This window comes from Chiloscyllium plagiosum, chromosome 5 (assembly GCF_004010195.1).
Source record: "Chiloscyllium plagiosum isolate BGI_BamShark_2017 chromosome 5, ASM401019v2, whole genome shotgun sequence".
Classification (NCBI taxonomy): domain Eukaryota; kingdom Metazoa; phylum Chordata; class Chondrichthyes; order Orectolobiformes; family Hemiscylliidae; genus Chiloscyllium; species Chiloscyllium plagiosum.
In genome coordinates, this window is record NC_057714.1 from 44,213,642 (window position 1) to 44,228,424 (window position 14,783).

The 14,783-nt window shown below is 37.7% G+C and overlaps 1 protein-coding gene across 2 annotated transcripts in view; it reads right to left on the reverse strand.

Moving 5' to 3' along the window:
• Positions 1–485: 485 nt before the first annotated feature.
• vps50 (VPS50 EARP/GARPII complex subunit) overlaps positions 486–14,783 on the reverse strand; it is a 182,923-nt gene continuing 168,625 nt past the window's right edge. For both annotated transcript variants that reach the window (XM_043689946.1, XM_043689947.1), the window contains exons 23-28: positions 10,248–10,396; positions 7,868–7,964; positions 7,541–7,699; positions 4,375–4,496; positions 1,521–1,710; positions 486–1,275 (exon numbers count right to left, since the gene is read on the reverse strand). In XM_043689946.1, the coding sequence (XP_043545881.1) occupies positions 1,156–1,275; positions 1,521–1,710; positions 4,375–4,496; positions 7,541–7,699; positions 7,868–7,964; positions 10,248–10,396 (837 nt within the window). In that variant the 3' untranslated portion in view covers positions 486–1,155. The remainder of the gene's footprint in view (positions 1,276–1,520; positions 1,711–4,374; positions 4,497–7,540; positions 7,700–7,867; positions 7,965–10,247; positions 10,397–14,783) is intronic.

A 14,783-nucleotide genomic window follows, 5' to 3' on the forward strand; every position in this document is an offset into this window, starting at 1 on the left:
AATAGCCAACTCCTGCTTCTATTTCTTAAGATAATTAAAAATTAGCCCCAAAATCAGACTTTCAAATAGATGCTTCTCAATAGCACAGCACCCATGGAGACTCATTTTCACCCTCTGCCCATTATGAAACCAGTCTCAGTTGCAGAACTATACACACCTGAAAACACAACAAAAAGTACTGGAAAATTGAAAAAATACATATAAGGAATATATACCTTAATGGTCATGGAAAAAAGTGAGACTATTAAAAGGGTGGGGTTCATCAAATAATGTGCAGCAACAAGGTGGTGGATTAAGTTTACTGTCACACAGCAAACCTAGTGATAACACAGTGGAAGTCTCTGAATGATGACTTATTTTACAATGATTTTATTATTTTAAAGAAGCTGGTAATATCCATTTCATGAAAATTGTCATGAAAAATCAAATTTTGCTGTCCACACACACACAATCTCCAAGTAACATTATGACTGATTCAACACAAGTTGTTGTAGGGTATAAAAATTCTCCCAGTTTGAGCTTTTTTATTGTTGAGATACCAATCCATGATACACTTTTAACAAGGAACAACTTAGCTTTCAAATTCTAATATCAGAACAAATCAAACGAGGATGTACAGAATTTAACTTGTGTTTCTTTACTTACAATAGTTCTGTATGAAGCATAAGTAGCCCTCATTTATTAATATTTACTCTTTTACATATGGAAAAATGAGTGTAAAATCAATTTCGTTAACATTTGCTTCAATACATAGAGTACTTCACACTTAGTAACACTACTAAGATAGAGTTTCCTTCTGTTACAATATATAATCCTTACAACCCATATTTCAACAGATAAAAAAATTATAGCCTGCTCCCACCAAGAATAAGCAGAACATTTTGAATCGCTTTCATTTAGATTCTAAAAACAGGATTACTAGGAGGATTGGGCATATCAAACAAGAAAGGAATGAAGCTAAATGTTAACACACATTAGACACTAAAGCAGCAGTTCCCAGTTCATCATGTAACATTGCTTTTTTGATCAGAAAACAAGTAACATGCATCATAAATGCGTGTAACACAAAAAGCCATTATTTATTTATTTATTTAGAGTGGATTTATTTATCCCTGTGCCAGCTTGAACAACAGTGAGCACAACAAGTGGTAAGGGCTATCTTTTAGGCCTGTCAGTTTCATCAATAGCTGCCATCAGCTTCTGCCGTGCTTTTTTATTTATATGCGAGCCCAAACAAACATTCACTAGGTTGGTTAGCTGCTTGGTTGAATATTCCTGCACAAAGAAAACAGGTCAGATGTTAGAATGGAAAGAGTCAGTCAACTTTGCAAAACAAATTTGTGTAAACAGAAAATAAAGTACGCTTACATAAAAGTTGTCGGTCGATATTTAAAATTTTAACAGAAGCATAACGGTTTTATAGGCTGTGAAATTATTCATGTTTAACATCTAAAACTTTGCAGCTGCAAAAATATTTTTGCAGTTGTTCAAGAAAAACTTCAGCCTTGTTCCCTTCTTACCCTGTGTTCTTTAATCCATCTTTCCATGTCATTTTCAGTCAAATAATAGGCTTTAATGTAGGTTTCTACAAATTCTTTATCCGGAATTGGCCTGATGTCTGTCAGCTTCTCCAACTTCATTAGAAACTGTTGAAAGTCCAGTTGCATCAAAGCACGCCCCTCATTACTACATTTTTTTGCATTTGCGTAACTAATAGTGGAAAGGGAAGGAAGAAAATGACAACTCTAAATATAACTCACAGAAATTATGAAAATAATGAATTGTTCAATTATGACTTGCAGCAAAGTCTAAATTTTGCTCGCACCTCAGCCTTCATTAGAAAGGATTATTTGAAAATATTCTCTAATGCCAAGTTGATATAATCTTCTAGTCCGATATTAAAATTTAATTGGCACACCAAATTGTGCACAATTCTTCAAAACAAATTGCAACTTGGTGGACATGCACTGCAAAATATTAATGAATTGTTGGGTATTATTAGTCATACTTATTACTGGAATGCAAGTGCGAATTACCTTCAAGGAATTTCCTTGTTTTAAAATATTTTTCCTGGCAAGTGAGTTTGATCTTAAGCAAAGAAAGTGATCGTAGAGGACTTATTTCACAGGAATAACTATTCTTGAATATTCAAAATTGCTTGTTCCCACAATGTTAAAAATCTCACAACACCAGGCTTTAGTCCAGCAGGTTGGACTATAACCTGGTGTTGCGTGATTTTTAACTTTGTTCACCCCAGTCCAACACCAGCTCCTCCACATCATGTTTCCACAATGACAGACAGATATGGCAACATCCTTAGCTATGTGTATTAATATATTGTGATTTAGTAACTCATGGTTGTAAATACATTAAATAGGAATAATCCATTTCTCTATGCGAATTGATCAATGAAATAATGCAACATTTTCAATAAAATTGATTAATCTCTTCAGATTTAACTATACAATGTTACCAAATTGCTTCACACTGATATACAAAAATATGGGTGCAAAGGCTAAGATGACTACGGGTGAAAGGAACAAAGTTGATAACTACGTTGGAGGCATTTGAGGTGGTACAGAAGCAGATAGAGGGATGGAATTTCACCCAATAAATGAAAGAATTTACCAAAGACTTTCCACAAGCCTGTTCTGTTCACTGGACATCACCACCTTGAACATCATATTGTAGCTACTGAGACCACAATGCTACCTAACCAATGAATGTTAGTTGTTTCTGTGATAATAATGAACATAATTCAATTCTCTCAAAGCAATTGCAAATTACTAATAGTTTTAATGAACTTCCTATAAATATGTTACAATTATAAACTCTTTGTGTATCAGACTTTAATAGCTTCATATGAAGTAATCAAGAAGTAAATACATTAAAAAAAGCATTTCAAAAGTACTCATTAGCTATCTGGGATCTCCACGCTATATAAAATTCAAGTACCTTTTTTTCTGAAGTTTAAGGGCATATCTATTCTGTTATTTTACATTTTTTTATCAATGAGTCAAACACTATTCAAATGATTTACTTAGAGGTCTCTCTCATCCAGTAAATTCAGTTTGAATTCAAACCAGTATCATAAAGTTGACTAAACCGTGTTAAAGCACTGAATAATGTATAAATTTGAATCTGAATTGGGGTTTGTTAGTGAGATTTGAATTTGGCTTACTACCACAGATATATAGAGCTATATATTTACATGTACTATCAGCCAACTCCACTGAACGTGTTATTCGGATTATCCAAGCTTACACGGATAGCAGGACTCACCTCTCATCAGCACTAATTGGACATTCAAGCAAAACAAATATTCTGATTCTTCTTTTTATTGGTTGAGAAATAGCAGTGTGCGTATAACAATTTCTATTTTGTGCTGGTTTTGATAGTATGGACTCAAAATTATCCTTTAAGATAATGAGCCGCAACTGATCCCAATATCCATTATTCTGATGAATGATTACTGATTACTGACTTGTAGTCCACAAAAAATACCTCTTGTAAGTACTATAAAGTTCAAGTAAACGTGCATTCACAAAATACAAAATTAATAGACTTAAACTCATTAGCTCTGATTTCTGCAAAGGTTCCCGTCACCTTTGTCTAGACATTGTTGATTCTGGATTAGATACAATAAATGATATTGGTGGATGTGCAGGTAAAACTTTGATGGATGTGGAAGGCTCCTTTAGGGCCTTGGATGGAGGTGAGGGAGGAGGTGTGGGCACAGGTTTTACAGTTCCTGCGGTGCCTTGTTACGGTTGGAGGAGTGGGGTCTGAGGGCGGAGGTGCGGGATGTGGACGCGATGCGTTGAAGGGCATCTTTAACCACGTCAGTGTCAAGTCGGTTGTCATTAATGGAGATGGAGAGGTCCAGGAAGGGGAGGGAAGTGTCATAGATGGTCCAGGCAAATTTAAGGTCAGGGTGGAATGTGTTGGTGAAGTTGATGAATTGCTCAACCTCCTCGCGGGAGCACGAGCTGGCGCCAACGCAGTCATCAATGTAGCGGAGGAAGAGGTGGGGAGTGGTGCCGGTGTAATTACGGAAGATCGACTGTTCTACGTAACCAACAAAGAGACAGGCCTAGCTGGGGCCCATACGTGTGCCCATGGCTACCCCTTTGGTCTGGAGGAAGTGGGAGGATTCAAAGGAGAAATTGTTAAGGGTGAGGACCAGTTCAGCCAAACGAATGAGTGTGTCGGTGGAAGGGTACTGTTGGGGACGTTGGGAGAAAAAAAAACGGAGGTTTTGGAGGCCCTGGTCATGGCGGATGAAGGTTTTTACCTAGACATTGTTGATGTCAGTCATGCATGCCATTTTGTAACTTTGAATTTCAGAAATGTGTTTAATAAAGGACAGCTTACCCTTCGACAATGGTTCTGTTCGCCAGCCGAATACAATGCTCCCAGAGGACATTAGAGACCTGCAGTGGTATACGCACTCGTTTGGAAACCTCAGATAGCTTCTTGTTGAACTGTTCAAACTCCTGCAGTGACAGATAACAATCGCAATCATAAACATATCCTAGACTAAAATTATACACACCTTATTAACTTATATATTATCCACCTTTTAGTGCAGTAAGATATCACAAAGCACTTGAAAGTGGTCCAAAGGGGAGCTGGGTACAGTTATGATGGGGAGCCGCAGTACGCAGGGGTGCAAAGCTATAAGCAGAGATATGAGGGAAAGCTTGGTGATTAAACAGGGTCTTTCAGAAGGACAGGAGAGTGGACAGGTGGAGAATTGCCCTCCTTGAGTGGTAATTGAATGTATGGCTACCATTGGTGAGGCAAAGTACACAAGAGTCAGGTTCAATGGAACAGAGAGCTTGGAAAGTGGGTTGGAGGGAGGGGTGAAACAACCACAGATAAGGACCACCTTGAAGGACACAGGTTTAAGAGTTTAAATTTATGGTGCCGAGAGACTAGGAAATAATATAGTGATAAAGATTTCAGTTACAGGTAGATACTGCAACAGTTGTGATCTTACCAATATAAAGGAAATGGATTTGCAAGCTCATTCTTGGGATTGAGAAGGAAATTACAATTATGATCAACCTAGTAACAAAATATAGAGTTGTGACAGGAGTTTTCAAATGTTCATCTGGTAGTAATACTGGCTGATTCAAGGATGGATAGAAAAAGTGGAAAGTATCAAAATAGAAAGTATTGGGAATGTAGACTTTGGTGTCTGCTGTCATATGTGTGGAACAAATGTAAATTGACCCCATGTCAGTGGATTATTTCATGAAACGAGTGACAAGAATGAAATTTTGCAAGTCCTTTCATAGAAAGAGCAAGAATGGAAAGGTTGGTAGAGATGCTACACGTGGAAGGTAAAAGCAGAACATTGTGCAACAATGTAATTGAGTCAGACAACAGAGGATAGGTATTGGATGATTTGGTAAATCTCAATGTTCGCAGAAAGATCAAGAATCAATAATGTGCCTTGCCTTACATTTAAAACAAATATTTGTAATCTTCGTTTGGACAGTTTTAGGACTTCTGGGTATTGGGGATTTGATTAAGGTATTTCAAATAAATAGCTTGGGAAGAAATAGTTACAGATCTGGGAAGAAGTGCTTGTAAAGAGCCTACAAATCGTAACATAGGTGTATCAGTCGTCCTCTTGGCAAAACAGACTAAGCTATTTTCCTGAATTAAATATTTGCCTTTGAATGGAGGTTGTATCACTGAATATTTTCAAACTTGAGTTAGACAGATCTTTGATTAATGTAGAAAGTGAACGATTATGGGAGCAGCCAGAGAAGTGGAGTTAAGTCAAGTTCTGAGGTACCTGACGAGCAGGTTCACAAGGCCAAATGGTCTGCTCTTACTCCCATTTCTCAGGTTATGATTTCAAAAGTCCAGCTAGGTCCCCAGTGTGGTCTCTTGACCTTTGAAGAGTGTTCCTGCCCTCTGAAACTGGACCGATAGCATTAAACAGAAATTCCACCATTCTCTAACATTGGAACTTCAAAATTAAACAGATCTGGTGTATACAGGTATCAGTCTAATTTCCAGACCAAGTCCCACTGGAGATACAGTGCCAGATTTCTGTACATTGTTTATTATAATTAATTTATAAAGATCTTTTTTGCAGTAACTTATGCTGAAAGTTGCCTATTAGCTAATTGAAAAGTTCTGAATTTGTTACATTGGCGACCGTGAAATTTATCTGAAAGTTTAAACTTACGGATAATTTTCTGTCAGCCTGAATTCTGTAATAAAGTCTCCAGTCAGAGTTGAGTTACAGTTGGAGACTTTCATGAGCTCTAACTCATTCACCTGGATAGTTACTCAGCAAAGATCTGAGAGATTGAAACCTGCTCTATCTCCCAACTATAAAACCAACAACTGTATGGTCCTCACCACGACTGACTACTTACCCACCCTTACCTGCTCTAATCTAATACCCCTTGACCTGACCTGACCTTCCCACTCCCACCAATACAATCCATCCCCTCATCCACTTACAAGCTCCAGACCCCTCAACATTTGGTTGTCAGTTTTATTACCATAAGGCACTCCCATCTCTCCGTAGCTTTTCAATGAAGCTTTAGAACATTTAAATGCTCCACTTACAGGAATAAGGTAGTTAGTGCTGTAAAAAGGAGGCATTGTTTGACTTCTCCCAATGCTCTTACACCATGAGGATTCAGTGGGATTGAAGTTAAACCTACACCGTTAACAAATTGGGCCCAAAAACACAGTGCCGACCCCGGGTGAGAAAGTAGCAGCAAACTGATAGTGATTATGGCAGTCAGAAGATTCAGGCTATAGTGGGTTTGATGCAATCACATCACTACACTACAGTAAAATATTCTACTTTGGAATGATTGAAAACCAGCATATACTACAAAAATATTGCATTCAACTTAAACAGATATGAAAAGGTATTCTACAGGAATGCACAGGGACGGGGGGGGGGGGGTTGCGGTTACAGGATTAAAGAGACTAGTAAAAAATTAATCCTCAAATGAGTAGTTGGGAAAAGGAATAAATGTAAATTTTTTTAAAAATTACATTATTTAATTAACTGCATAAATAAATTGAAAAGATTATGGAAATGGAGATGAATAATTATACAATGTAATTTGTTTCAATCCACAGTCAGTAGTAAATTAGACTACCTGGTTACCTTGCATGAAGGAAAGCAAGAGGATACTGAGCTAGTTATCCAATTTTTTAAAAAAACCTCATGATGCTTGATTTAAAACTCATTTTCAGTGTTATTTATTTAACATACAGTTGAAATTAATTCACAAGGTATATCTAGCCATTAATTAATAAATACATTCTAGTATAAATTGCACAGATTTTATTATTTAAGATCAAAGCAAGCGAACAAATACTATGTCTCTCATTAATAAGCAACTCAAAACTATTCAACTGTACTGCATTAACTGAAAAGGCAAAGCAGGAGTTCCAGAAACATTCCTGTAATACTGCATAGTAATTTAAATATCTGTCTGATTAATATATTGTAAGAATTTGCCATTACAATAATTTTCATGTTTTCACTTACCTTAAGAAGAGTATCAATATATACGTTGTGCTGTGACATAATTTCTTTGATATCCCATTTAACATTAGCCATAAGATGCAGCATCTGTTCATAATCAATGGCTTTGGCAGCCACAATCCAGTAAATTGGTTTGCGCAGCTCACTTGCAGTTGACACAGTCTATTTGATGTCAGAGCAGAAGGGAAGAAAAATGGCCAAATATAACAAACCAACCAACAACTGGATGAGATCTTATTTCAGCAGAAATAGGCATTTTAAGATTAGCAAAATTCTTCTCTACATCACAACTGTAGTGCGCTTATTAAGTTAGAAACCTTGAGTCCTGACCTGTGAATAAAACTGCTGCAAAAAAGGCTTCTTGGCTGAGGGCATCATGGCATCAAGATGCGGCTGCAAACATTCAAATTGATCAGCTAGAAATACCCTGAGAAAAGAAATAAGGCCAGTTATTCATTAAGCAATTGTTGAAAGCTTTGAGGAAAGTTGATAAAACTGTGGAGATAGAAACAGCACAGCAGGTCCAGCAGCATCAGAGGAGCAGGGGAGCAGCAGCATCTGCAGTACAAGCTATCTCCAAATACACTGAGAAGGTATCGTGTCAGCTGTCATCTGGAACATTACAAGGAACTATGGAAGAGGCATTTCTATCTGAGAACTCTGAAGAGGTGCATCTATAAAATACAACTTCAAACGGTGAATTCACCTTCACATTTATTCTCAAAGCAAATCATTAATTCTACTCAATCCAAGAAAGGAACAGATTTCATAAGGATGGTCAGGAGGTTTGATAAGAATGGATTAAAAGGGGCAAATAATCTAGTCGTGCTGGTTTGGTTACAGTCCTCCATCTTAAAACCGAATCACTGATTTTAAATCCAAGTTTTGCAATAAATATCTTTAGTTGACTGCTTTCATCAATTCTCAATCAGATACATCTGACAACGTTATACAATTTTTTACATAGTCAAAGTCCAAGAGATTCATACCTCGTCAAAGATACTTCTGAATGGAAGAGATAAGGATTGGGAAGAATCCAGTTGATGACTGAATGAAAATGGCTGTCTAATGCCTCAGCTAAATTATTTACACAGCCTTTACATCTCATCCATTAGACTACCAGCAAATCTTGTAAACTTACAAAAAATGTTCATGTAGAATTAGAATTAGAATTTACTGTCACATGTACTCAGGTACAGAAGTACAGGAATACAGTGAAAAGCATACAATGTCGCCATTCCCAGCACGAACCTAGGCACAAAGGTACCTAGGAATACAATCGTAGGTACAAAGTAGAAAAATAAAGAAACAAACTTAAAAGTTAAACATGACAGTCCTTCTTAATATTAAGCAGAAAACAAAACCAAGATAAAAATTCAAGTCTTTCTAAATGCTAAGCTCGCACTCCCTACAAGGGCATGATCTCCTCTACTTTGGCCCATTCTCCAGGAAACCATCGCCTGCCTGCTCTCACCATCACTGCAGATGCTGGGGGGGGGGGGGGGGACTTCCCTAACCACCGCGCTGGGCGCATTCTTCACGCGTTGGGCTCGATCTCCAACTGTCAAAGTTCTGATCTAGGGCCCCAGCCGCTGCCACATTCTGGACCTCTAGAAGTTGTGATGCTGTCGCTGCCACCATGATCAAGTTTTCTCTCCAGAAAGTAAGTAGAAAAATAAACTAAAAAAATGCCAAAAAACAAAGAAAAGTAGATGGAGTGGATGAGCCTAATCCACTGTTGCCATCTAAATCTGAATCTCTGTAGGTACCTGCTCAGAAAATGGATTTCAAACCATAAAAGGAGAAATTCAGTGATGATCAAAAACTAAATAAACTAATTAGATAGAAAGGATTAAGCAGGAAATTCCCAAAAGTAGGATTCCTTTAATCGTTTAAGGCGGCATGGTGTGGGCGGCACAGTGGTTAGCACTGTTGCCTCACAGCGCCAGAGACCCGGGTTCAATTCCCGCCTCAGGCGACTGTGTGTGAAGTTTGCACATTCTCCTTGTATCTGCGTAGGTTTCCTCCAGGTGCTCCGGTTTCCTCCCACAATCCAAAAATGTTCAGGTTAGGTGAATTGGCCATGCTAAATTGTCCGTGGTGTTAGGTGAAGGGGTAAATGTAGGGGAATGGGTCTGGGTGGGTTGCGCTTCGGCGGGTCGGTGTGGACTTGTTGGGCCGAAGGGCCTGTTTCCACACTGTAAGTAATGTAATGTAATCTAAAATGCTTAACCATTAGATGTTCATCACTGCTTTAATATCAAATCTCCAGCTAAGATTTATATTTCATTTGATGGTTATTTACAAAATGTTAGAATACGTAATTGTTTTTTTTCACTACTCATTAAAAAATTAAACCAAAGGATGATTAGAAATAATCTTGAAAGCACCTTTCTTAATATATGTATTTCTGCCACAAAGTCTTGCTGAATCAAAGTGTTTTTTACCTGAACTATTTGTAAAAGAGGCACAGTGAAGTACATTAGCAATGAGCATGAAAGGAATTAAATTATATGGTTCATGAGCGGAAAATAACAGGCAGACTAGATAATGGACCAATTGACCTGTCTGTGGTAAGTGCTCTATGATTCCATATGAACTCCTTTTGATGGTAAATAGCTTCTATATTGTTGGACTTTCAAAACCTCTCTTACAAAGAAAATAAAAATGGTGCTTTTAACACTCCATCAAAATTTGCCCAGGAACTTACAAAGATTCTGTAGCAACGACCCTTTCTGCAAGACCGTATAGTGTTTCAGCAGAATTTAAAACAACGAGATGGCTGAGGTGTGGGCTTGGAACCTTTTCTTTCCTCTCTTCTGTTGCTGTTAAAGGACCAGCGGTTTCAGGTGGTGCCTCCTACAAAAAGATCAAATTGCATGTGATAAATACAACATATTCATCTACTAGTTTATTGCATGAAAAAATAATGGTCAGAGCTCTGGGCAAGTAAATAAATTGACAATGAAAAAAACAGAGAAAGATTTAGGATGAGTATCAGTACAAGGGCAGGTGGACCAGGACAATACTGAGAACAACTTTTGCACGTTTTTGAAACAATGTTAACAGGATACAGTTCTTTTGAGATTTTGATAATCCTAGAAAGCAAAGTATAGTAAGTCAGTAGTAGAACAAGAACAAGCTGTACTTTCTTGATGGTGCATTAGCAGGAAAAGCCAGAGACCTATGATTATTCACTTGACGCAATGAAGCATCATCATGGAAGAATTTGAAGGTGAGGGTGAGAATGATTTACATTAGACAACAGCCAACAGCAACTTAGCTATAGGGCAGGTGATAGGTTTGTGGGAAAATTCAGTCTACAAATTCTAGACTGATTGAATTTTGATAGAGGTAGAGGATATGAGAATAACCTTGAATTCATTGTGAAATTAAGACAGTGAGTGTTAAGCGCTGTTGGTGTACATCGTTTATTAAGGTTTTTTGATGCATTTTGCAAGTTTCCCACATTACCTAAAGGTATCCAGGGTAACCATTGTTCAAACAAGCATCCGAGAATTGTGTGGTCTCACTGCACAATAATGCAAGGTATCTGACAATTGTAGAAATGCTGACAATAGTAAAGTATGTGCACATATGCAAGAGAGAAATTACAAACAACAGTTTGAGTACTCTGTGTACATTTCAATGAGGTGTACCTAAACTACTCACCCATTTCGTATAATTTGCATGATTTAATCCCATTTGTTTTTTCGTTTACAGCAAGATATGCCATAGACCACTGAGCCTGCTCCACCCTTCAATGAGATCATGGCTGATCTGATAAACCTCAAAAGTAGTTTACTGCCTTTTCCCTGTGATCCGCAATCCCCTAATTAAAAATCTCTTTGCCTTGAATATCATTAACAACACAACCTCTACAGCTCTATGGACTAAAGAATCCCACAGATTCACTTCATTTTGAGAGTAGAAATTTCCCCTCACCTCTGTCTTAAATGGATGACCACTTATTCTGAGATTATGCTTCATGATACTAGACTTACTTGCAAGGGAAAATAACCTCTCAGCATGTGCGGAGATTTCAGAGGGTTGTGGGAGTGCTTGAGGTTACAGAGGTAGGGACAGGCGAGGCCAGAGAGGCATTGGGAATTCCTTGAAGAGAATTTTAGCTTGATGCACTGCTCACCTGTAATATACACAAATGTGATGGGTCAACAGAACTTGGGGAGAATTATGGCACAAAGAAATTCAGATTATGTAAAGGGTAAAGATAATAAAGAAATGGAGGAAAGTATCAGGTGAACCAAGGCAAAATCAGGCAAAACTACAGGGGGGATACATACAGGCAATTTAACTGATGCATGAATGTGTTTTTGGATGTTCATCTCACACTCAAATATGTTAAGAATGTTATGAACAATCTTATTTAGTGTGTTAGTTGCCATAAGAAGGGATGAAGTGGGTATCTGGGAAATGGAATTTGTGCCGTCAACCAAACAGAATAACTTCTGTCTTCCCAATGTATGTTGAAGGATCCCAATTTGGATGGCACAAGATGGGCATTTCAGTTGCTCACTGGATCTATTGAGGATAATGTTGGCTAGGGTTCTGAAGTTAACAGGGTGGCAGGTAATTTTTGGGCAGTGTCTGTTCTGTTATATTAGACAGGCCAGTGAAAATGCATTCAAAGTTTATTAGTACTCACTGTAGATGTCTAAAAGAATGCTGTAAGGGAAAAACAATCACTGCTGAAGTGACTGTCCACAGTCAAGCTGACAGGAAATTTTGGCAGACCATCTAAATATGAAGTTATTAAGGAGCATATTTCTGCAATGGCATTAATGCACCTTACTTAAGAATATTCAGAGAAGGCGCTATGAAGTTAATTTGCTTCTCATATTTACCAGTTTTTTTTCTTCCATGAGAATAATAGTTGATATTGTGATTATGCTGATCATTTAAAGGCCTCTTGCTGATCTCACAGTTTAAAATAATATGGAAGGTGGTATTTCCTGTCTTCCTATATTTATTGTCAAGTTAAGAGGCCATAACATTGACAAATTAATTTACTAAGGTGACCACAGTGAAGAATTTAAGTACAAAGAATTTGATTAAAAATAGAAAAATAATCAAATGCTATTATTTCCTACTGCATGCTTGCAATGCGCCACAAAAATATGTGAAGATATTTTTGAATGTCTCCATTCCAAAATAAGCAGAAGCAGATGTACATAATTTTCAATTTCAAACTGTGCTGTAAAGCTGCACTGCCAAAAATAGGAAATCTGAAACACTGAATGCAAGATGAAATAGTGCTAACTTGAACAGGAATTTGAATACATAAACCAGTTCCTGAAACTATGATCAAAAAACAGATCTGATCCCACTGGAAAATACGTCTCCAGAAAAAAAAGAGTAGCAAGAATACAGTAAGTGAAAATAGAGTTGATTAAGCACAATTCCAGAATAATGTGCTAATGTGCACAGCCTTCGCTTGTTAACAGCTATGCTTGGAGCACGTTTTTCTCTACTTATGGCTTATCAATAATACTGGGAATTAATAATGATGAACACTAAGTTAATGTGGACTGTACACCATGAATTATCGTGCGTTTGGTGGTGGGGCAGCAAGAGAGTAAATATCTTCTTTTAAAAGAAAGAACAAAGTCAAATGTTATTATTTCCTATTGAGTGCTAGAGAAATCCTGCAAATGGTACGGACATATTTCCAAATCTCAGCATTTCAGCCAACCAGAAGAATGTGTTTGTATTTTTTAAATACAAGTCATGCTGTACAACTGTACAATCCTAAAATGTCCAACTGTTTCATTTCTGTGGTTGTTCAAATAGCGACAGTGATTTAATGGTGAACAAATACCACCTGTCAGCTACATCTATAGTTAGTCTAAAGAAAAGGGAAAACACTTCAACAGCAGCCCTCTTCTTTGACAGCAATGTTCATTTACTGGTACAAAACTGTCAAACACAATTTCTGAACAATTTAAGGAGGACATTCTCTAGGCATATCCAAGCATATTAAAAAGTGAATAGAAATAAACTTGCAGGGCTACAGAATGGGAATGACATTGAATTGATTGCACTACAGTCAGTGGGTTGAAAGGTCTCCTTTGTACTATAACAATGATATTATTTTAAATGAAACTACGCTAAATGGTGCGTATATATACAGACATGGTACTTATAATGCACATACACATAAATATAGGCACACAGATATATATGTGCTTTACAAGTGTTATCAAATGAAATTGGACACTGAATCACATAAGGGGCGGAATTCCGCTCAGGTGGGGGCCTCACCTACTGGCTGCAGATCCAAGAGCCCATATTGTCTCTTCTACAAGCAGTCCATCAAACCAAGTGCCTTTCAGGATTAACTTTGAGACTGTGCAGAATGAAGCCTTCACAGGTAATTCATTGGGTGCAATTGGACAGATAACGTTTTCTTGTGAATGACATTTAACCCAGACATACAGCAGTTAGAGCTGAAGCAGAATTTGTCAAAGTTTGCAGGTCCCAAGTTGAAGGAAGTGAAAACATAAAATGCTGGAAATACTCCACAGGTCTGGTAGCATCTGTGGTGGTGTTGGGGGTGGGGGGGAAGGTTGGAGAAATAGGGAAAGAGAGGTGGAGGGAGGGAGAGCCAGACAGACAGAGACACACACATGCACACAATCAGAATGTTTAGCTCTCTCTTGCCACAGGTTCTTCCAGAACTGCAAAAATATGCCTCACATTTTCTGCTATTACTTCAAATTTCTATCATCTGCAGTATCTTGGTTTATCAGAAATGTAATGAACGGAAACAACATATTCTACTGCATGCCCAGGAAATGTATTAACCTGCTGTGAAAAAATTGCAGTGCTATTTTATTAACAATTTGAAATGGAAGCAATGTAGGGAGACAAGAGCAAGACCTTGTTTCATTAACCACCAACATTGCATACATTGAATGAGCAAATTACTGGAGATGCTGGAATCTGTACTGAAAACAAATGCTGCAGAACACAGTGGGCCAGGCAGTATCCATGGAGAGAAAGCAAGCTAATGTTTAGAGTCTACATGACTCTTCATCAAAGCCCTGCAACGTTAACCTAAGCATTGTACATGGGGGGTGGGGGGGGGGGGGGACATTGAAATGTTATACTAATTAGCAATTCCTACTAACCCCCACACCCACATTATTCTCTACATAGTAAGAGCTTTTTGCTGCAAAGTTGCCATATTTTCTGACTCAATGCCACAACTACCTCAAGGTGATCT